The 23,197-nt window shown below is 36.8% G+C and overlaps 1 protein-coding gene across 1 annotated transcript; it reads left to right on the forward strand.

The window, feature by feature from the left end:
- Positions 1 to 358: 358 nt before the first annotated feature.
- Sec62 (SEC62 homolog, preprotein translocation factor) lies at positions 359 to 21,613 on the forward strand. The gene is made up of 8 exons (XM_051185871.1): positions 359 to 504; positions 7,121 to 7,229; positions 8,060 to 8,165; positions 10,819 to 11,023; positions 11,408 to 11,500; positions 13,275 to 13,335; positions 15,601 to 15,720; positions 19,496 to 21,613. Exons 1-8 carry the CDS (start codon positions 469 to 471, stop codon positions 19,957 to 19,959), a joined length of 1,194 nt encoding a protein of 397 aa, XP_051041828.1. The 5' UTR covers positions 359 to 468; the 3' UTR covers positions 19,960 to 21,613.
- Positions 21,614 to 23,197: the final 1,584 nt, after the last annotated feature.

Consider the following 23,197-nt stretch of genomic DNA (forward strand, 5'->3'; position numbering starts at 1 on the left):
GTCTTTCATTTGAAGTAGAACTTCCCCAAACTCAAATAAGTGAGGCGCTGCGGGCTGGCTGGGGCAGGACGCGCCAGGTGACGCCGCGGGCCTGGGATCCAAGTGCTCAGGACCCGCCTCGCCCTCCACGGTGACTCCGACGGGTGGGGCCGGGCATCTGCACTTAGTAGCCAGCCGGCTGACTCCGACGCCCAGTCGGGTGAGAGCCGAGGCCTCTTCCCAGCCAGCAGCCCTGACCCTCCGCGCGACTGCCTCCAGCTGCCAGCCTCCACCGCCCGCCGCCATCGCCGCCGCGGGCCAGCACGGAGCCCGCGGACGCCTCGGGGCCTCCCCCAGCCCGAGGCGCGAGGCAGCGGCGGCGGCGGCGGGTTACATAACGGGCCGCGAGCCGCCGCGCTCTCGCGAGATTTTACTCCGCCTCCTCCCCCTCTTCGTCCACGTCAGAAGGAACCGGGCGGAGCGGCCAACATGGCGGAACGCAGGCGACACAAGAAGCGGGTCCAGGTAGCTCTGCGGGGCCGTGGGGCCGGGGTCTTGGGCGCGCCGGGAGGCGGAGGGAGCGGGGAGGACGTCCAGACCGGACGGGCGACGGCAGGGTGTCCCCGAGGGGACGCGGCGCCGTGGCGGGCCTGAGGCGGGGCGGCGCTGGCGGCCGCTCGGCGGCCGCGGGGTCTGCGGAGCGGCAGGGGGAGAAGGAAGGAAGGAAGGGCGGAGGAGGCGCGGCGCTCGGAGCCCCGCGTTCCTGCGGCGGCGGCTGGCCCGGGCCTGCGAGCGGTGGCCGGCCTCCCCCGGGGCGCGGACGCGGGGCTCCGGGGCCTCCCGAAATTGAGGCCACGGTAACTGGGGTAGGAGGAGGCGGAGGGTGACCCGAGGCACCGCAGCCGGGCTTCGTGCTCCCGGACGGCGGCCAGCTGCCCCGGACGGACGGCCTGCGGGCCCCTCCAGATGTTGAGTGGCGCCTGCCCTCCTTTCCCCTCTCCTCAGTTCTTTAACCGAATAGTCTGCTTGACGCTTGCCGGCTCTCTTCCAGGCGACGCGATGTAAACAAACCCTGCCCCGTCGGTGCTGCAACGAGCTGGTGGCACCCAGAGTGTTTGACATGCCAGCTTGTCAGCCTCACTCCCTACACAACATTCCCCCCCCCCATCATCATCCATATTGTGTCACCTGTGCGGGTCCTCCCCGCTGTTCTCTCCCAGTTAGTTGTCTGGTCCTCGTTTAACATCGATGCGTGTTAAACACCCATGTGAGCTCACCCCAGAAACCCAAAGTGATGTTAAACGAGGAACATGTACTAAGTTGTTAATATATCTGTCACAGCACATTCTTGTCTTTCTGTTCCTCGATTAGGATGACTTTTCCTATCTTTATTTTATATCTATTTGTAAAGCTTTATTGATGTATTGGCCAGCGGGTCTTTTGAACTATGTGAGTTAAAGTTGAAAACTTTTAAAAAATACTGTGGGAAAGAAAGATGCCGGTGTTCAGTAAGTTTGGAATTTGGCAGGCATTAAAACAATAGTTTTGAACAGACTACAGAGGGAATTGGAGGCATATTCCAAGTTGACATAGGTCTTTACACCAAAGTGTCCCAACAATAGTAGTTGATAATTATGCTATTCCTATGCTTTTGAAATTTAGTAATATGGTTTAACATAGTTATTTTATTATAATTTATATTGAATTTCAAATTTGCATCTCCTGTTATATTTACCCCTGGCAGTACAAATTTGTTCTTTTTTCTCTTTAATACACATTATTTTACAGCTTTATCTGCTATTCAATGTTGTCATAAAGGTGATAAAATTTTTTAAATCGCTGGTGCTCATATTTCAGTTATGAACTTAGATTAAACAGAAAAGCAAGTAAAGAGGCTTCATGGTACTCTAAGGTAGTCAAAAGCTGCAACTTAATCATCTTGTACCTGTTTGTACTCCAGCTCCACCAGTTAGCAGGGACTCTTAAGCTTTGTTTTGTTTTTTTACCTCAACTTCTGTATTCCTAAGGAGTCTTTATCTTATTGTTTATCTTAAAGAAAACTCTTCAAGGCTGTAGAGTTGTCATGAAAACATTAAGTAAATTAATGATATTAAAAGTTATGAAAATGCTTAGCGCATAACCTCTTTCTTGCCCTTCTTCACCAGAATAAAAAAATTAGGTTAGGTTATATTGGTTTTTGTTAAGCACTCCTTGATAAGCTTAAAAATAATTTTCAGCTATCTATATAGTAAATTAACCATGAGCCTGTAAGTTATATGAATTATGACAATTTATTTTCCTTTTTTTGAGACTCTAGTTATTAAACGTCAGCTCAGCTTGGTATTATGAAATTAAAATTTTTTCCCAACCTCCAACTTAATTTCTATATGACAATATAGAATGTTTGTGGAAGACTTTTATGCAGCCCAACACATTTTTTAATGCTTATTTTTTGGTTGAGTGTACACGTGTTTCTGTGAGGTTATGTGTGCATGGATCCAGGTGCCAGTGAAGGCCAGAATGGGGTGTCAGCTTCCATAGAGCTATAGTTACAGGCTTCCTGACAGTGTGTGATAGCATCCAAACTGAGGTCTTCTGGGAAAGCAGCCCATGCCTAACCACTGAAACATTTCTTCAATCTCTTCCAACTGTCCTAGGAGGGAATTCTTCACTTTCATTCCTGTCAAGAACTAAAACTAATATTGGCATTACTTGAGATAAAAAAGATGGAATAAAACAAAATTCAGAGGTTGTTACAGAAAAAAGTCTGTTCAAAGACTTTAAAGCAAAAGCATTTATATACTAAAGGCTTCCTGTTGTTACTTGATGTCTTTGTTTAGAAACAAATTTTAAGTAGATGCTATTGACCTTGAATTACAATGGCTTTTTTGGGAAGCAGGGGATGCTTAACCCCTTAAGTTAAGAGTTATGCTTTGTTTTTATAGAAAATTCATTTGTTTTTTCGAGAACAGAATCATTTTAAAATCTGTTGCCCTAACAGAGTTGGAAGCAAGGGGACTGTTATCACATTTCTTTCTTGGACTCAGATCAGGTCACTGAAACTTGGAAGTGAGCATGTATGTTAATTGACATTGTGCTGAAAATTTTTAATAACTAACTAGAGTGATGTCAGTCCAACTAATGAAATATTTAAAAACAGGAAATCTTGTTTAAGAAAAGCAATTGTGTTACACAGAGAAACCCTGTCTTGAAAAAAGAAAAGAAATTATGTATTTTTTAGGAAATACAGTGGCTTTATAGATTGACAAGGCACTAAAAGCAGTGCTTGGAATTCTGGTATCATGAAGTTTAAAAACTGAAAAGAATCTGATAGAACTTATTTGGAAGCCTCTGTCCTAAGTGCAGCCTTGGGAGGTGAGATGGCCTCAGGGACAGAGGCAGTTACCTGATGGCTTGAGTTTGATCCTCCAAGGTGGCAAGAGAAAACTGACTTGTAGAACTGCCCTGACTTCTACATACATAGTAGGCTTGGAGCTTACTGATCTCACTCTCTTTTTACTGACAAACTGGACAAACTTCTGTCCAATGAGATTATGTGACTTAAACTAGGATTGTCTTTTAAGTTAATAATCATCTAATTCTCAGTGGAATATTCTTTCCACTTTATCATTGACTGAAAAAATAAGTTTTTAAATACTTTAATCCCAAATCATTTTGCCCATATATATTTAATTTTGTGTATGTCTGTGTATCTTTGTGGAGATAAGTGCACCTTAGTGCATCTGAGGACAGAAAAGGGCATCAGATCTTCTGGAACTGGAGTTATAGGCAGTAATGAGCCACCCAATATAGGGAAGAATGCTGGTGTGTGTTCTTAACCACCAAGCTATCTCTCCAGCTCCCTAAATTCTGAATATAAGATTTTGTAACAAAGATAGTGTGACTTATTCCTGCTCAGAGAAACATCACATATAGTAATTCTGCCTGTATATAGAAATGAGTTCAGTTTTGAAATCTTCAGATGACTTCTGTATCTTAGACTTGTTGTGCCCATCTGTCTCCGTGGCAGTAAAATCATGACATACCATGGCTTTGTATATCTCATTCATGAAAGACAAGAAAAAATGTTTGGGACTGTGCAACTAGACCTCAGTCTGAAAATTCATCCTCCTCCCACCCCCAACATACCCAGGTTTAATTGAGAATTTTGCAGTACATAGCAAACCTGTTGCCACAGGAAACATGATAGAAGCAAATTGGAGAGAGTACTGCCATTGTTAGCTTACAGAACTGTATGACTTTAAGCAAATAATTTATTCAAGATCTCCTCTAGTTTTCAAATATCTTTACTATCCTGTTGGCATTTTCATAAATGTACTACTTTTTTGTACCTATGTTCAAATTCACAATTTACAAACTAGACTTATTCTTTTATTCACCCTGCTATTGACAAACCAGTTTATTTCTTTTTGGCTGCAAATTATTTGAAATTCTGTAAGCGTAAAGCCGATGGCTTGCTCTGGATCCTCCCCCCCCCCCTTCCTGGTTACAAATGGCATTTTCTATTTCATTGTAGTATTTGAATATTGATGTTTTCTAAAATATATTAATTAAAATCTTTTATGATTCTACCAGCCTTCCTGTTTAAGTAGTTGTGAGGAATGATTAACAGCAAAGATGCAAAGAAAAGGCAATCTAGCCTAAACTTGTTCCTTCTTTGCTCCTCGTTCAAAGACAACTGTGAGAGTTAATGGAGCTAAAAAGTTCTTTTCCTTTTTTGAGAGATAATGAGCTGTTTTTGTGTTTTATAAGCATTTATTAATACTCTCAAAAGGCTTTTACTTAGTAACAGTCTAGCACAAAAACAGGAACATATTCTCTTCACAGTAAAAGGGAACAAATAGGGGAGATATCATAAACAAGGTAAGTGTATTTTATGTCATGTTTAGGCTATGGTAGGGCAATCACACAGAGGATCTCCTGTGTATCCAACTTACACTGTCCTTGCTGATGTTTCTCTCTCTCTCTCTCTCTCTCTGCAGTCTTTCTGGTACTAAAACTCCAGCAGATGAGCCAAATGATACATTTTCATCAAGAGCTGTCTGTAGTAACCAGAATCAGTCACTGATACTTTAGAATAACACAGTAGACAACTGAATTTTGTGTCCACTTGAAAAGGTTATTCAGTTGTCACTTTTTCTGATTCTTTCTATCCATTTTTTAGTAGTGCCTTTACCAAGGAAAATAAGGAGTTTGGGGAAAAGTTAATTAACTTCATCATTAAAGTGAAATTTAAAGAATTTTAGCAGATACTTAACAGTGTCTGACTTCCTATAATATTGTCAACTTTTCTGAGTTTTTGTATCTTCACATTTAACCAGATTTTACAAGTGATGCGTTGTTCAGCAGTCAGGAAATTAGCACATTTATCTGGTTTAATTGAAGATTCATATACCATGCCTAAAGCAATGATTGTTCTGTAGAACTACCTTTCTTACACATTTCCTGTTATTGAAACTTTAAAAAACTATATTTTGAGTCCTCCAAAATTATATTTTGAGTCCTCCCAATCCTTTCTACCTCCCTACCCACCCAACTTTGTGTTTCCTTTTTATTGGTTAACATTTCGTATCTACTCATTTTTATTGGTTAACATAGAAATCTGACATTTTGTATCTACTCATTTCCTTTATCTTTTACCATTCATCCTATGTACTCTACATTTGAAGTATTTCAAATATGTACATTTCCTTCCAATTCTTAGAGCAGGATCATATCACATTTATTTGACTGTTACAGTAGTCTCCTAACTACTTTTCCTGCTTTGCATGTTTTTTCCCTATTCCTCTTGCCTGCAATCATAAAAATATTACTTGTTACTTTCCTATTTCTGAGCTATTAAAAAACATAGTGATCTTTCTACTCCTTAAGGAATAAAGTTAAATTTCTTAGCTTGCCTTAAGGACTCTTTACTCTCTGTACAAACTTAACTTCTTTGTAGATTATAACTGATCTCTGTAAGAGTCAAGTCTTTGCTTATTTTCAGCTTCATTATTTATGCTGTTCATTCAGTTTACTCAGAACTTGTCTTTGAAAATCAAGTTCTCTCTAAGACACCTTTTCTGTACACTGATAATATTTGTATTAATCATTCCTTTGGGAAAATAGAATTGGTTGAACTTTTTATTGCCAAAAATAATTATAGCTGGTGGTAAAACTGAGTTTGTCTTAGAAAATTTGGGAACCGATTAGGAAAGTATACAGCAATTTTTCCAAATCTGCTCTTCATTTCTGTGTTGCTGTTAATAGGGATAGCCCTATAACAGAAAGTCCCAGACAGCATCTGTGTCCCAGTCATCAGCACCTCAGTTCTTCTGGTCACTACGTTGAGGCAGCTACCTTAGGTTAACTGGCAAATTTTTATAAGCTGTCATCCATTGATCAGGACTGGGGTTATAACATTTATTTAAGGCATCTGTTTCTACTACTTTGCCATTTAGGCAGTTATTATTGGCAGCATCTTATCTTTTAAATTACTGATTTGTGAATATTTTAAAAAGCTATACAAGGCTGGGCATTAGTGATGCATGCCTTTAATCCCAGCACTTGGGAGGCTGAGGCTGGTTGATCTCTGTGAGTTCCAGGACAGCCAGCGCTACACAGAAGAACCCTGTCTTGACAAAAAAAAAAAAAAAAAAAAGCCATATAAATTGAAGGAAAACTATGCAAAAGAGTTAATATACGACTACAGCTAGGATATCTGAATCTTCTTCGAATCCCCCAAGACAGCGCCCCTTATCAGCAGGAAGTAGTTTGGAAAGAACGACGCCTAAATTCCCAAATATTGTGTATAAATGTTTGTTTTCATTTAATTGGACTTTGTTATATAAAATTAAATAAAAAAAATTAAAAAAAAAGAGTTAATATACTGGAAAAACAGGTTGATGATCTGTAGTTGAAGCCAACATGTAGAACAGCCTTTGCCTCTGTCGGTTTGTATTTAGAAGACATTAAGAGTGTCCATTTTTTCTTTTGTATGTTACCAGATCTGCCTCGAAGGAAGGTCTGAAAGCAGGCCTTCTATAGTATTTGAAAAGGATTTACAGGACAGATGTCCAAATTATAGAGCTTGAATTTCTCACATACATAAGCACACTAAATTAATATTCCTATGTTACAGGAAGTTGGCGAACCATCAAAAGAAGAGAAGGCTGTAGCCAAGTATCTTCGATTCAACTGTCCAACTAAGTCCACCAATATGATGGGCCATCGGGTTGATTATTTTATTGGTAGGATTATATCTTTGAAGTCTTAATACTGTACAAATCCTATGAAGTTATCTAAATTAGGATATGTAGAAGTTATGAAAAGAACTTCCATGTGTGATTATTTCAGCTGGGTGATGGGCATATGGCAGTTGATTATTCTAGTCTTACCTTTATGATTAAAAAGTAAAAAGATAAAGTGCTTTATAATTGGTTTTGTTGGAAATTTTAAAAATAAGATTTATTTTCAGTGTTATGAGATATTATCTTTTGTTCAGATAGTGTGATTACATGGAACTAACTAGGCACATTGTTATTTTTTATCCATTTAACCTCATGATAAGTTGATATCATCTATAATATAGCCCAATAGCTTATAAATAGTGGTTGAATTTTTCTGTCTCATCAATTAAACTTAAATTTCTGTACACAGAAGAAATGTCTTCTTTTTGTTAGTAATGATTTTTGATACTTATTAAATTAGTAGAAAATAAACAAAAATCTAATGTATTTATTTGTAGTTTGTTGAGAGTCATTCTTTGATGAGTTACCATAACTTGAGAATTTTCATTACCACTGAGGGAAGAAGGAAGTGTTTGGGATTATATTTTATTGTGATTGATAGTACATACAAATATTTTTAAGAGGACTTTGTTACTAACATTTCCCCATTAACTTATCTTGCTTTGAGTAATGTTATCAATATATTTCATGGGTTGTCCTTAAAGAACACTAGTGGTAGATTTAACATTCTATTCTGTTTTATTTTCTGATGTCAGAATGTTGACATTTATAACATGATTTCTTTAGACATATTTACTATACTGAATTTTAAGTAACAAATTTCTTTGTAGCTTCAAAAGCAGTGGATTGCCTCTTGGATTCAAAGTGGGCAAAGGCCAAGAAAGGAGAGGAAGCTTTATTTACAACCAGGGAGTCTGTGGTTGACTACTGCAACAGGTAATGTTTCTTGGTGAAAGATGACAGTCATTAATGTCCACTGTTTCCATAGTGCTGGAGCCTTTTAACTCTTTTGCTTGTTTGTTTGTTACTAACCACAATGAGCTTTATATGTAACCTGGATTTTATCAGTGGAAATCTATTTGTTCTTAGACTTACTATGTTTTTTATTGTGATTTGTAGTTGTGTTCTTTTATCTTTTACCTTTGTGTATTTGTCAGGGCTACTAAATGAAAGAATCAAGAAAAAATTTAAATGTTTCTACATTGAACAAGTTTTGTGTAGGAAAGTATCAGAGAGGTTTTCTCAGATCTTTTCCAGGGACAGCTGTTAACTCTGTTATCCTTAGGTTTTTAGTGGCTTTGCCCTGGACTAAGCCAAACTTACTTGCTGTTTTCAATGATTGATAATATAGTATTTCTTTTAAAATCAAAACAGCTGCACTGTCCTAATAGTCTCTTCTTGAAGATTTAAGGTAAAGTATGTACACCTTGGTAACATACACATTATCATTTAGTTACTTTTTGGTAAAGAATTTATACCTAAAAAAACTCAAACCAAAAACCTTCCTCGTTATGTTTAATACTTAGAGAGCATACTTAATTATCTATATTAGCTAAATTTTGCTTTATGGTACCAAAGTTTAACATCTGAGTATTTGAGATTTTAGATTATATGTTTGCTTGAGAGGTACATATAGCATTTAATAATGGCTGTGCTTAATAGCACATTAAGAGCCCACCATCTACCAGATGTAGAGGCACATACTTATAATCTCCTACTGGAGAGGTGAAGACAGGGAGATTAAGAATTCAAGGTTATTCTTGCCTACATAGTGAATTGGAGGACAACTTGGACTGCTTGAGATTCTGTCTTGGTGGGGGGGGGGAGAACATTGTTCATCAGAGAACCCTCTTTAAAAACTGTTAAAACAAAGTTTTGATTTGCATTTCCCTGATGGCTAGGGATGTTGAGCAGTTTGTTAAATGTCTTTCAGCCATTTGAGTTTCTTCCCTTGTGAATTCTCTGTTTAGAGCTGTACCCCATTTTTAAATTGGATTATTTGGTGTTTTGGTCTCCATTTTTTTTTCCGTATGAAGGTGTGTATTGTTCTTTTGAGGTCTATGAAGAATTGGGTTGGGATTTTGATGGGGATTGCATTGAATCTGTAAATTGCTTTTGGTAAGATTGCAATTTTTACTTTGTTAATCCTATCTATGTAAGAGCATGGGAGATCTTTCCATTTTCTGATATCCTTTTCAGTTTCGTTCTTCAAAGATTTAAAGTTTTTGTCATACAGGTTTGTGGCTATTGTGACAGGTGATGTTCGTCTGATTTTTTTCTCATCCCACTTATCATCTGTATATAGGAGGGATACAGATTTTTTTTTTAGTTGATCTTGTATCCTGCCACTTTGATGAAGGTGTTTATCAGCTGTACGAGTTCCCTGATAGAGTTTTTGGGGTCATTTATGAACACTATTGTATCATCTGCAAATAGGGAGAATTTGACTTCTTCCTTTCCAATTTGTATCCCCTTAATTTGTATCTCCTTTTGTTGTCTTATTGCTCTATCTAAAACTTCGGGTACAATATTGACTCGATAAGGAGAAAGGGAAAGCCTTGTCTTGTTCCTGATTTTAGTGGAATTGCTTTGAGTTTCTCTCCATCTTACACCTGTCAGAATGGCTAAGATCAAAAACACTGATGACAGCTTATGTTGAAGAGGTTGTAGAGTAAGGGGAACACTTCCCCATTACTGGTGAGAATGCATACTTGTATAGCCATTTTGGAAATCATTATAGTGGTTTCTTAGAAAACTGGGAATCAATCTACCATAAGACCCAGCAATGCCACTTTTCGGCATATACAAAAAGAATACATACTCATACCACAGGATGGTCAAGTTGAGGGAGAGAGAGAGAGAGAGAGAGAGAGAGCAAGGAAAGAAATATGTGAATAGAGAAAGCCATTATGGGATTATTAAGAAACCTGGCACTAGAGAAATTCCCAGGAATACACAAGGATGAGCCCTGGTAAAACTAAGCAATAGTGGAGAGGTGCCTAAACTGGCCTTCCCTTGTAATCAGTTTGAGGATTACCGTAATTGTCAAACCTCCATCCAGTAACTGATGGAAGCAGATGCAGTGATCCACAACTAATCACTGGGCTGAGCTCCTGGAGTCCAGGCAAAGAGAGGGAGGAGTGATAATATGAGCAAAGGGGTCAAGCCCATGATGGGGAAACCCACAGAAACAGAACACACGAGATAGTGAGAGACCACTGACTCCAAACAACAGCTAAGGAACTTATGTAAGACCAAACTAAGCCCCCCAATTACAGCAGCTAATAAAGACGTGTGGCCTCAGAGTTCAGGACATTTGTGGTACAAGGGATGACAGCTTTTCGTAGTCTGATTGGCTAATGGGCTTTTTTCCTTTGTGAAATTCCGTACACTTTTTTATGCTTATTATATTTCACTATATTTTTCCATAGGCTTACTGATTGTAATTTCTTTTATGAGTTGCCAGTTCATTTCTTCCTTTGCTTACTTTATTTGGGTCTTGATATTTTTGCTTTTTTTTTTTTAAACCAAGTTTGTATCTTTGTAATTGATGGGAATTGTAATACTAGAACTGTCACTTTTCCTCAAGGCTTTTAAAGAAACAGTTTTTTCACCGGGCCCTAAAAGTAATGAAAATGAAGTATGATAAAGACATAAAAAAAGAAAAAGATAAAGGAAAATCTGAAAGTGGGAAAGAAGAAGATAAAAGGAGCAAGAAAGAAAATACAAAAGATGAAAAGACAAAAAAGGAAAAAGAGAAAAAGAAAGATGGTGAAAAGGAAGAGTCCAAAAAGGTAAGTGTCCTTAAAGTTAAAGCTTTAAAACTCATCGTGTGGCTGGAGAGGTGGCACCAAGTCTGATCAGCAGAGGACCCAGGATTGGTTTCCCAGGAGGAGGCTCATAACCTCTGTTGACTCTTATTCCAGGTGTCTTCTGGCTGCCTTCAAAGCTCTGTGTGCACACGGTGCTCTCATAAATGCAGGGAAAATGTGCATACATGAATGAAAAAGTAAATTTATTCGTAAAGCTTTTACAACCATGTGAGATAACTGTCAGGACTATTTGTAAACACTGATCTTAAGGATTTTTATTAGTATTGAAATTGGACTTTTTACCTCATCAATGTCACAGCTTTTGCTGCCTGGCGTGTTTCATTCTATTCACTTGTCTGTTCATAGGAGGAAACACCAGGAACTCCAAAAAAGAAGGAAACTAAGAAAAAATTTAAACTTGAGCCACATGATGATCAAGTTTTTCTGGATGGAAATGAGGTAAGATTAGAATATTGGATTTGAGAATGATAGAACTCCAGTTTTTCATAGAAAAAAAAAAATCCTAAAAATATATTTGATGCCATTACTATGAAAAGAAATAATTTAGAAAAATCTAGTAATACATTTAAGTACATGAAAATAACTAATCTAGTTTTATAAGAAGTTAGAATCAGAGCCAGAATCAGAAACTGGAATTACAACAGCTTAATACAAAATGGATGCTATTCCTTTCACATGAATATATTGTAAGGTGAGCAGCATAGGTGGGAAATGCTCCATGGCAGCCCAAGCTACTCCTCTCTTTTGCCACATTAGAATCTTCTTGCTAAGGTGCCTCATGGTCCATGATGACTGTTAGCCTTAAAACTACATCCACAGAGAAAAAGGAATAAAGGCAGATGCCTTTCTTTTTAGCAAAATATGAACACATTTGGATTCACTGATTACCTGAAATGAAGTCTTGAAAATGCACTTTTTATATTGAGGGTTTAATTTGCTCAGTTAATGCAGAATTTCTATTATTACCAAAGGAGCAGCAGAATGGTTCATGAACATCACCTACTGATCTCTGGCTCTTCAACAGTGTCTCATCAGACACAGCTATTAAAAGGGCCTGAAATTTTCAACATTGCTAATGCTTTGTTCAAGGAGATAGTTCCATTGTGCCTTTTGTAATGAGATTTATGTGGTGATGGCCTTGCATGAAGACTGTTATGATAGTCACTTAACTATTATAGAAATAATAACTATATCCTAGCTGCTGAACTATTGTGAATTTCAAGACATATTTTTTCTTGATACACCAGTTACCAAATATGTAAAAAGTAGTGGCTCCTAGGGCCCTCTGAAATTCTGCAATGAGAAGAGCTCATATATCTTGAGTTAAGTGTTAAGCATATCATTATGTGCCAAACACTTCACAGGTGCTGGAAATGGTACAGTAAAATACAATAAAATTGTCTGCAAGAAAGTTATTCATAGTCTGGTAAATAGACAGACACCTACATCTTTCTGTATTACATTCTAGTAAGCATTACTGGTGTGAGAACACCAATTAGGTATGCTTGATTTAATTAAGGATAAGTAGAGTCTGGACAGTAGACACCTGACTTAAGCCTTCAGAATTGACTGGCATATTGCCCATAGTATTAGTAAAGAATTATAAGTCTGTTAGGGAGGGGGCAGGCTGAACAAAAGCTTTTTGCTTGCCATCTTGAAAAGGTTAGGTTGTATACACACTCATACACTCATTCTCTCGACCTCTCTAGATCTCTTTCTCTTTTTCTTTTTCTCTCTCTCCTTCTCTCTCTCTCCCTGTCTCTCTCATTCTTTCACTCAAGAAATACCCTGTCTCTGGACTTTTAAAATTGGAAAATTTCTCTTTTTAAAATATAAGGTTTTAGGGTTTTATTTAGTGATGATTAGCAAAACTAACATTTGTGGATCTAATTCCCAGAAAAATGTAAAGAGTAAAATAGAGATTGAATTGGAATCCCAAATGTTAGAAATATAAATTAGTCAGAAAAAAAGAAAACAAAAGGCCTTCTTCAAAATAGTACTAGGAAATGGAAGAATACTGTGATTTACAGAATCTGAGAGCTAAAACTAAGAGTCTTAGTGATTGAGTATAATTCTTATCTGAACGGAAAAGGTTGTTAGTGTGTTAGAAGTTAGGGCTGCCTTTGAGGAACCAACCACAGTATGGAAGTAGACTTTACTTACGAATGTGACCATAGACCTTTTAAGCACTGAGGTTTCTTGATTCTTCTAGGTTTATGTGTGGATCTATGACCCAGTTCACATTAAAACATTTGTCATGGGATTAATTCTTGGTAAGTAGGAGGATATAAGTAGCTTTTCAGTATAATTCTAAAGTTTACAGGGCAAAATGTAGCACCCCAAAGGAAACTAAAGTAAGAACTGTTTAAGAGGGATACTTTAAAGTTAGAATATAAGTAATAAACTAAAATTATTTGTAACAACTAAAACAAAGATTTTTAAGAGATTAACATGGTAGAACAACTTGGTTTTTAAAAAAAAAAAAAGATAAATGTAGCTCCCAGAGGATCACACTGACCAGTCATTGTGAATATAGAAGACTTAATCATAATACAGAATGAAGTAGCAAAGTTTAAAGATATAAAAGATAACAGAGAAAGCCCTAGAAGAGGGGTGACACACACTCCACCAAATGATGATATATTACTTTTTATCTTTACAGAGGCAATTTGCTAATACCTTTCAAATTGTAGGTGTAAATACATTGACCCTGTAAGTCTTGCAGGAATTTATCCTATATGCACCCATTTTGTGCACACAATTGAACAGTGTATGCACTTACTTGTCTAATCCACATACTACATTTAAAGAAAACAGTTTAGTAAATATATTCAAATTTTAAATGCTTGTATCTTTTGACCTACCAATTACATTGAAAAGAATTTATTGTTATGCTTTTTTTTTCAGTGTTGTTGGGTTTTGTTTGTTGTTGCAATGCCTGAGATCAAACCCAGGGTCTTACACATGCTAGGCAAGCACTTCACCACTGAACTATATCCCCTGCCTAGAACTCATTCTGTTATGTAATCCTAGTCATTCAATATACATGTGTGAGTATATTTGCAGGAGTGTTGTCTCTTACCATGTGAAACTGAAAGTAACTCAAGTTTCTCAGTAGAAGAATGAAATAATGGCAGTGTAATAGAATTTCATGAAGCTTTGATAAAGTTTAGGGGCAAAATTGGGTGGGAAAGAATAGCAAATAGCAAAAACAGTTAAAATATGATTTGTCAATAGGATTTTATAGGATCCCATTTAGAGGCACTTACAGTAAGAATTGAAAATTAATTAAACCCAAAAGGATAGTGCTGTAGATTGTTTACAGTGTGATAGTCACTTAATCATTAATTCCTTCTGATATCTAATTCCAATAAGAATAGGTATTTACCAAATACAAAGTAAATTAGTTTTGGAAGGGTTACCTAACTTACACTTGATAGAGCAAGATTTTGCATCCTGTTTTAATGGTAAAGACCTAAGAACCAGGATGTGCATTTCTTAACAACCCAAAGGCCCTATTATAATTGAAAAAAAATCTAGAGTTTTTATATATTGTTTCCCTAACCATTCTGCCCTTTTTTTTTTTTTTTTTTTTTTTTTCTTATTTTACATATTGATCCCAGTTGCCTCTCCCTCCCTTCCATGCCACCACCACCACCCTTCCATCCCATCCCCCCACACACTCTGGTGCCTTCCAGGAGGGGTCAACAAAATCTGTCAAGTCATTTGGAGTAGGGACTAGGAGGCCCTTCTTCCTGCCTCTAGGTTAAGGGAGTATCCCTCCGTGGGGAATGTGCTCCCAGAGTCCTTTTGTGCACCAGGGATACATCCTGGTTCCACTGACAGAGGTCCCTTAGACTGCCCAGGCCTTCTAACTGAGACCCATATTTTTTTAAGAGTCTATGACTCTGATTCCCCTGGGGAGGGGTGGGAAGTCTTCAGAATTTTGAGAGTGGGGTATTGCTTTATTGATTTTGGTGGTGGTGTTTTTGTTTTGTTTTGTCTTGGTTTGGGTTTTGGTTTCTCAAAACAGGGTTTCTCTGTGTAGCCCTACCTGCCCTGGACTCTCTTTGTAGACCAGGCTGGCCTCAAACTCACAGAGATCCTCCTGCCATTGCCTCCCGAGTGCTGGGATCAAAGGTGTTGCGCCACCACAGTCCAGCTGTTTTTGTTTTGTTTTTTAAGCTTCCTTACTCCTAATAAACTTTTTAAAATAGCTTCAAATGACAATAGTTGGTGATTTAAGGAATAGTTTTAATTTATAGACAGTAATTTTTATAACTAATGTAATCTGGACTTTTAAAACATACTAACCTAGTTTAAGAACAATATAAAGTGAAATTGCTGATAATTCATCATTTTTATGTAAATGGTACTTTTTTTGCTTCAGGTATTTATTAGTTTCCTCTTAAGAAAAGAGTATGTTCACTATTAATTGTAATCCAGCCATTAAAATATTGCTTGTGAAAGTTTTAACTTTTTTGTATGTAACGTGATCTTTTTTTTTTTTTTTTTAACGTGATCATTTCTTATTCCAGTTATTGCTGTAATAGCAGCCACCCTCTTCCCTCTCTGGCCAGCAGAAATGAGAGTCGGTGTTTATTACCTCAGTGTGGGCGCAGGCTGTTTTGTAGCCAGCATCCTTCTCCTTGCTATTGGTAAGTGTAATAATAGTGATCTTTATATAGATAGGTGTTGAGCACTTAGATTGTAACCCTGAACTCCAATGAAGCTGAGTAGCAAAATTAATGCAGATAAATCAAGAAGTGTGGGACCTTCCTTTCTAGGCCAAATCTCAGAGTCAAGACCTGACTACATTGGCTCTGATCTGGGATTTGCTATAACTTTTCAAAATTTAATTTTTTATTAATATTGCATTTGATTGATGAACATAATTCTGTACAGAATAAGTACAATTTAGTTATTTAATTGTATGCATATATTTATATGTGTGCATGAATTGAGGAATGATTAAATCAAGTTAAAATACCCATTGCCTTGCTTAGCTATTTAAAATTGAAATTTACTCTCCGTTAGTTTAAATATATACTACTATATTTTAATCTGCACATAGTTATGTTTTAAAATTAGTTATTATGAAGATTTATTTTTGCAGTGGTGAATCATTACTAGATATTTGAGGTAAAGTAAATGTAACTTGTATTAAATACTTAAGTTTAATTAATGTATTCAGTTAAGTGATTCTAAACAATTTGTTTGCCACTTTAGGGACAATTACAACTTTTCATGTGGGTATCAAAATTGATTCTAGATGGATTAAGAAATTAATTCTAGATGGATAGAAAACTGAAGTGAATATTTTTAACATTCAGAGTTATTGAGCTTTTTATGCCTTAATTTTTAAAAACAGGATCTTACTAAGTAGTCCTGGCCGGCCTAAACTTACTCTGTAGACCAGTCTGGCCTCAAATTCACAGAGATCCACTTGCTTCTGCCTTTCCAAGTGCTAGAATTAAAACATCACATGCCACCACTCCCAGCTAAGAGTAGTATTGCTTTGTAGAAAAATCTATTATTGAAAGACACAACTTGGCCAATATTAACTAAACTAGATATATATTCTCTATTTAATTTTTATTTCTATAAAGCATCATTGCTATAGCCCTAAACAGTTTCTCTAACCATGCCTTCCCCTGTTCACCAGAGCATCCTGACTTGCTGCTATCATCCACATGAACTCAGGAGTTTGTCTACTTTTTTTTCAGTCTATGGTGGTGACCTACCCCCATTCTGCCCATTTCATCTGAGATCCCTGACTAAATAAGCCCTTTTCTACTTAACTTTCTTTTTTTTTTTTTTCCTTCCTCTAGCTTAGTCACCCTGAGAAAAATCCCTTACTGCTTCTGCAAATAGGCCGAGAAATAATACCCAATTCTATTAAACAGGTAACTAGTGTCAGTGTGATTCAAGGAAAAAAGCCATAGACTTTGAACTCACATTTAGATACAGTAAGATTGATATCACCTGGCTGTTAAACCAGTGAAATTTATAGAAGTTCCTTGAAGTTTTTCAGCAGAGGCTTAGCTCTACTGAATAAAAGTACTCTAGTTGCAGTATTTAATTCATAGTCACTGTAATTTATGTTAGATTATTTTGCCCTTTAAAATGTTGTTTCTTGAATTTTGGGAGTATTTTTCGAGGTTCCTATGTATATAAACATGTTGTATGGATCAAGATAGCCTTGCCAATTAAAGTAAGAAGCAAACCCAACATGTAATTATAAATACATATTTTAAGACATGGTCTTGTGTCTTTAGACCAAGCTGGCATCAAGATAGCTGGCTATGTAGCAGAGGATGACCTTGAATTTATGAGCCTGTTTCTGTGTCCCAAGGGCTAGCATTACAGGCATGCTTTGCCATGCCTGTTTTTATGTGGCGCTAAGAATTAAACCCAGGGCCATTTCCTGCTTGCTGTGCAAGCACTCCACCAACTCAGCCCATCCTCCAAATTTTTCTTTGAAATGGTTTTGATCTATGGCCCACTTACAAATCTTGTGGTTTAGAATTGTTCAAAAAAATCTTTTTGGTATTTTTTAATATGGATGGTTAATATCACCACTTGAAATAAGACTGGCATTTTTCTGAAATGTGGGACTTTTACTACAAGAATGGTAGAGTAGTACACGTAGTTTTTCTGTGGCTCATTCTTTTATCTATTGGCATATAAAACTGGAATGTAAAAATTCTGCTATGCTCAGTTTTCATATCATAAAAAGTTCAGTGATTTTTTTTCTTGGATTTGATAAAATATTTCACATGTCCTACAACTTTGTGAGTCAACTAAAACATCATAATTTGTATTTGAAGGATAAAATGTACTGCCTCTTTAAAAGTTGCTCATTATCTCTTTTATCAGGGGAATTTACTTGTAAATTACAGTTTCAAATACATTTACCATCTCTGGGTCATAAAACCGATCTGTAGTATTATTTGATATATTTTTATTCTCACGAAAATAAAAATACTACTTTATAAGAAAGTTTATTTATAAGTACTGCTTTATAAATTATAGCATATATAAAAATCATTGTTGTTTAATTTATCCAAAGCACAGTAATGAAAAAAGCATAGATCAGCTATTTTGTAAGCTTTCTTTAAAAAAAAAAAAAACAAAAACAAACAAAACTGGTTACCCAAAAACATTTGTATAATCATTGGGACCTTTTAAAACAGAAAAAAACAAATGTGGCAGCACACACTTTTAATGCCCACACTCAAGGCAGAAGCAGGCAGATCTCTGAGTTCGAGGCCAGCTTGGTCTACAGAGACAGCTAGCTACAGGAGAGCCAGGGCCATACAAACCCTGTCTTGGGAAAAAAAAAGAAAAAGAAATGGGGGGGGGGGGGTAATCACTAATCTTTACATACTTGTTAAATAATAGATAACCATTTGGAATACTGAGGTTTCTGATAATAATATACTAAGTCATCTCAGCCATGCATGATTACAGACAGCCCTGTGGTTCCAGCTACTTGGAAGGCTGAGGTAGGAGTACAGACAGGGAGGTTGAGGCCAGCTTGGATTAGGTAGCAAGCCACAGGCTCTGGACAATGTAACCTGTCTCAGAATTTAAAGGGGTTGAAGATACAGTTTTATGCTAGCTGACAGGCTGCCTGGATTCAAGCCCAAATGCCAACAGTTTTACTGTGTTAGGATTATGTTGTTTTCTGGGGTTTCTTTGGTTATTTCTCCAAATGCGCCACCACTATACCTAACATATTTTAGGTATGTAAGATTTTTCTTAATATTGAGGCAATTGATACTTGAATAAATATAATTTACCTAATTAATAAAACAAGAATTTGACAGTAGGAATTTTCTAATGCCTAAATTCTTTATCCAAGGCTGAGCTATCTCTAAATGAGTTAGCACATGCTTTAGTCCACAACATATGCAGGGACCCACTAAATTGTTCAATTTTATTTTAAAATCAGAACAGTATATACACTTGTTCAGCATTATATTTGCTTTTATAACATACTGTATGCTGAATGTAGTTGTAATATTTTTTGATCAAGACCAGGAAGTAAGACTATAATTACATTTTCCTTTCATCAGTTAGTTTCTTAACAATGTCATACATTTTCTTCTCTCATGAATGCATCAACTTCTAACTGAAGTACATCACAAAATACATTAATTCTAAGTATATGTCTATGAATCAGCACCCCAGATTTGAAAAAAATAGAATTTTTTTAAAGACTGTTATTTCATCATTTGTGCCCTAGGTTCAGAGCAGATACTCTGCTATTATAATGATGTTATCTGCTAAGCTGATCTGACTTTAAATATTCATCTTTATGGTGCATAAATGTACAAATCAAGCTATTATCTCAGTTTCTTACTCATAAATTTTCCTTGTAGTTGATTCAGTGCTTAATTTATTCAGGAGAAACTTTTCTCCCCACAGCTCGCTGTATTCTGTTCCTCATCATTTGGCTGATAACTGGAGGAAGGCACCACTTTTGGTTCTTGCCAAACCTGACTGCTGATGTGGGCTTCATTGACTCCTTCAGGCCTCTGTACACACATGAATACAAAGGACCAAAAGCAGACTTAAAGAAAGATGAGAGATCGGAAACCAAAAAGCAACAGAAGTCCGACAGTGAGGAAAAGTCAGACAGTGAGAAAAAGGAAGATGAAGAAGGGAAAGCACCAGGAAATCATGGAACAGAAGGCTCAGGTGGAGAGCGACACTCAGACACAGACAGTGACAGGAGGGAAGATGACCGATCCCAACACAGTAGTGGGAATGGGAATGATTTTGAAATGATCACAAAAGAGGAACTGGAGCAGCAGACAGATGAAGATTGTGATGAGGAAGATGATGACAAAGATGGAGAAATGCCTAAATCTGCACATGAAAAATTATAATCTGACTAATTTGGGGACTGAATAAGTGCAGCAGGTTGGGTTTTCTATGTTGGGCGATCATCATAATGTACACATGCATTTGTAGCATTCTTTACATCCATTTTCTGAAAGGTATTTGACATTCAGTTACAGTCAGCCTTTTGTTTTGTAGAACATTGGTACTATTTGGCGCAGTCTAAAGCCATTAATAACTTTATCCATCTGACAATTTTACAGTAAGTAGGCCTCCTTTTTGATAGTCATCAAAGAAACATTGTCCACAGTGACATATAGATTAAGGGCATTTTTGATAGTTGTATGGCTTTTTACTGTTAGACTAATGGAAATCACTAAAGAAACTGCAGCATTCTAAATTATGCATAAATATATAGCCATTTTGCAGTTTCTTTATGATGAAATGCTTAAACTCATTGTTCTTGATAGATATGCTTTTGTTTTTCTTCATAAAATTATACCAGAAAATTCCTTTTTAAGATTTTGAGTTAGCAGGGATCAAGAGCATTTTGTGGAAACAAACCAGCTAGTAGCAGTGCAGCAACCCTTTTAATTTAGTTACAAATTCTTCTTTTCCAACTTAGGAAATCCAAACTTAATTGTACATTCAATCCAGAGAAAGGTGGTCATCTCTCCAGCAGAAAGTGAAGAGCACTGATTGTGAGGGCTCTTCCTTCATCCCATCTCCTTGTTATAACATAAAATGTATTCTGTACATAATTTACAAATAAAACACTTTATTTTAATTGTTACTTATTATTTAGACATTTCTCAACACTTACATTTGTAAAACGAAAACCATGGAAGGGTATGTTTTTAGAGCTTGAGTAACCCATGGAACATTTGATCTTCCTACAGCAGCTTCAGTCGTGTGCCAACATTCCATGTATTTTAATGAGTAAAAATTATCCTCGTTTTAGTAAGAACAGACGTGAAGTAGCTGTTTGTATGCCTTAATGTTCATTTTGATTTATTTTAAATCTTTACATTTAGAAATGGGGACTATGTTATCAGACCAGAAGGCACTGCTGTGAAAGAAAATTTGCTGTTCTAAAAATACCAATTAAAAATAAAGGATATAAAAGAAAACATAGAAAACTATTGGACTCTAATTGTTTCAAACTAGTTTTGCCATGTTATTTTTTTACACACTTTAGTTACAAATCTTTTTTTAAAACTTGTTTACTTACATTCATTCCTTGGAGCTGCATACAGTCCTACACACAGATCGTGAGCTTTCCTTCAGTCACAGGGGGTTTTGGGCTTTGTTATAGTTAGTAAGTGATGGACTATGTAAGGTCTTCGTCTCTTTTTAAGATGTTTCCCCTCTGAGTATTTGACTAAAGTTGACCTTTAATTGTGAGAAAGTACATTCTGTGTGTATTGAAATCTGATGAAATATGTCTTGTTTGTTTCTTTAGTCTTCCCTGTGTGGTGACAGAACTGTGGCTGCTGTCTTTAAGGGTTTTCTCAAAGCACTGTGCATTAATTGTAGTGCCTGGGTTTTCATCCATGTTTGCAAAGCCCCACTGCTTCATTTCCAGTGAGGAAAGGGGAAATCACAGCTATGAACATACTAGTTACAGTAGATTAGTACCTAATTGGGGCTATAAAATGGAAGCAGAATGTTTTAACAATAAAACTGCTTTGTTAACTTTTACTACTATGGTTACCAGGCACTCAGTATTTATGTACAAGTTCTTTACATGTCCTGTGTCTAGTCAAAGTGAGGAATGCTAGCTATGAAGTCCACTAGTTGATAATGTGTGGATTTCTATGGGATGCTAGTAAAATTTTTACAAATATTTGATGACCTTGGAGGGGGGGATACTCTTAACTGTAGTTAAATACAAGCTAGGAATTTCAGCTTAGTTTCTATTGTACACTTCAAGGTTGAATACTTTACACAAATATTAAAAAATCAAAATTCTTCCTCTGTCATAGTCTGCAGAAGTCTTTGTTGGCTAACTGTCCTTGTGTCCAAGCATGGAGAATTGTTTACAATATCCAATGGAATGGTGACTCTTAAAAAATGATTTCATATGCTGCTGTAAGTAGAAGCACAAGGGTTTTGAATAATGTGGGATTTATTGTGGAGTGTGTACATTGGCCTAAGCAGGTTTGGACTAACGAGGGCCTGAGTGCACATGGAAGAAGAGTGCATATGTGAATGTCCTCAAAATTAATGTGTTATTATATAGGGTGCTTTTCCTTTTCCCTCCTACTGAATTCTTTAATTTTTAAATTATAAGGCCTTCTAGAGAATGTTAATTGATGATCTCAATACTACTCAGTAATAAATTTTAATATATTATGTTGAAATATGCAGTAGTGGTGGATTTTGGTGTTTCTCCCTCTTTCTGCCTTTTTTTTTTTTTTTTTTTTTTTTTTTTTTGAGTATCATTTGTGAGTTTTATTTTTTTAAACTTTTGAAAAACATGTATAGTTGTTTTTCATTATGCTTAGAATTTGTGAAGTCTTTGGAACACAGGATTAGCAAATCCTGAACCATTATGTCTGAAGGAAGTCTGGGGCTCAGCCACTACAAGCTTCTTTTAATAGCATTTAGACAACTTGCTTTAGCTGTCTCTGCTTAAAAGATATGTCAATACATGTGGTTGGCTCCTTAACATTGAATCATGACCAATGGAATATTAATTTTTTATCTGAGTGAAGATTTAATACATATTCTCTCCATAATTCACATCATTATATTTTTGCCCTTAGGGAACATGAGATGGCATTTTAACACTACCTTTGATGAGCATTTTAAACAAATCACCAACAAAAAGTACAAAAGTGAAAAACAGATGTTAAACAGCCAAACAGTGCAAATTTAGTAGAAGACAGCCCTGTCCAACTGCCTCTGCCCCCTGAAATAAAATTTATTGATGAATCATGCCTCGAAATGGCTTCTAATAATGTCATTAGTAAATTGCTTTTTTCTCTGTTACAGCAATATTTCAGGTCTATTCATTGCTTCAGTAATGCTGAGCTCTTTGAAATGTCAGAATCTGCCAAGGCACACCCATGAATGGAAGTCCAATTCTGCCACCATGGAGCTCCAACCAGTGTGGTGAGTGCTGTGCAACAATTTGCCAGATATGCTGAGTGTCTCTTACCTGCCCAGCTCTTCTTTGGTTCCCTACACTGAGGGTAACCTGAATGAAGGTGAGCAGTAGACTCCTGTTTCTTCTGGCTTCTGGGCAGTTGTTGCCCAGAAATGTCATAGCCAAAATTCAGG

The sequence above is a fragment of the Phodopus roborovskii genome, unplaced genomic scaffold (genome assembly GCF_943737965.1).
Source record: "Phodopus roborovskii unplaced genomic scaffold, PHOROB, whole genome shotgun sequence".
Lineage (NCBI taxonomy): Eukaryota > Metazoa > Chordata > Mammalia > Rodentia > Cricetidae > Phodopus > Phodopus roborovskii.

What these genes read in the sequence shown, in the direction of transcription:
- Sec62 (XM_051185871.1), top strand. Translation starts at nt 469, where the DNA reads ATGGCGGAACGCAGGCGACACAAGAAGCGGGTCCAG. An exon ending in AAAAGGAAGAGTCCAAAAAG is followed by an intron (nt 11,024 to 11,407) that starts GTAAGTGTCCTT and finishes GTCTGTTCATAG; the next exon opens with GAGGAAACACCAGGAACTCC. An exon ending in TGTCATGGGATTAATTCTTG is followed by an intron (nt 13,336 to 15,600) that starts GTAAGTAGGAGG and finishes TTCTTATTCCAG; the next exon opens with TTATTGCTGTAATAGCAGCC.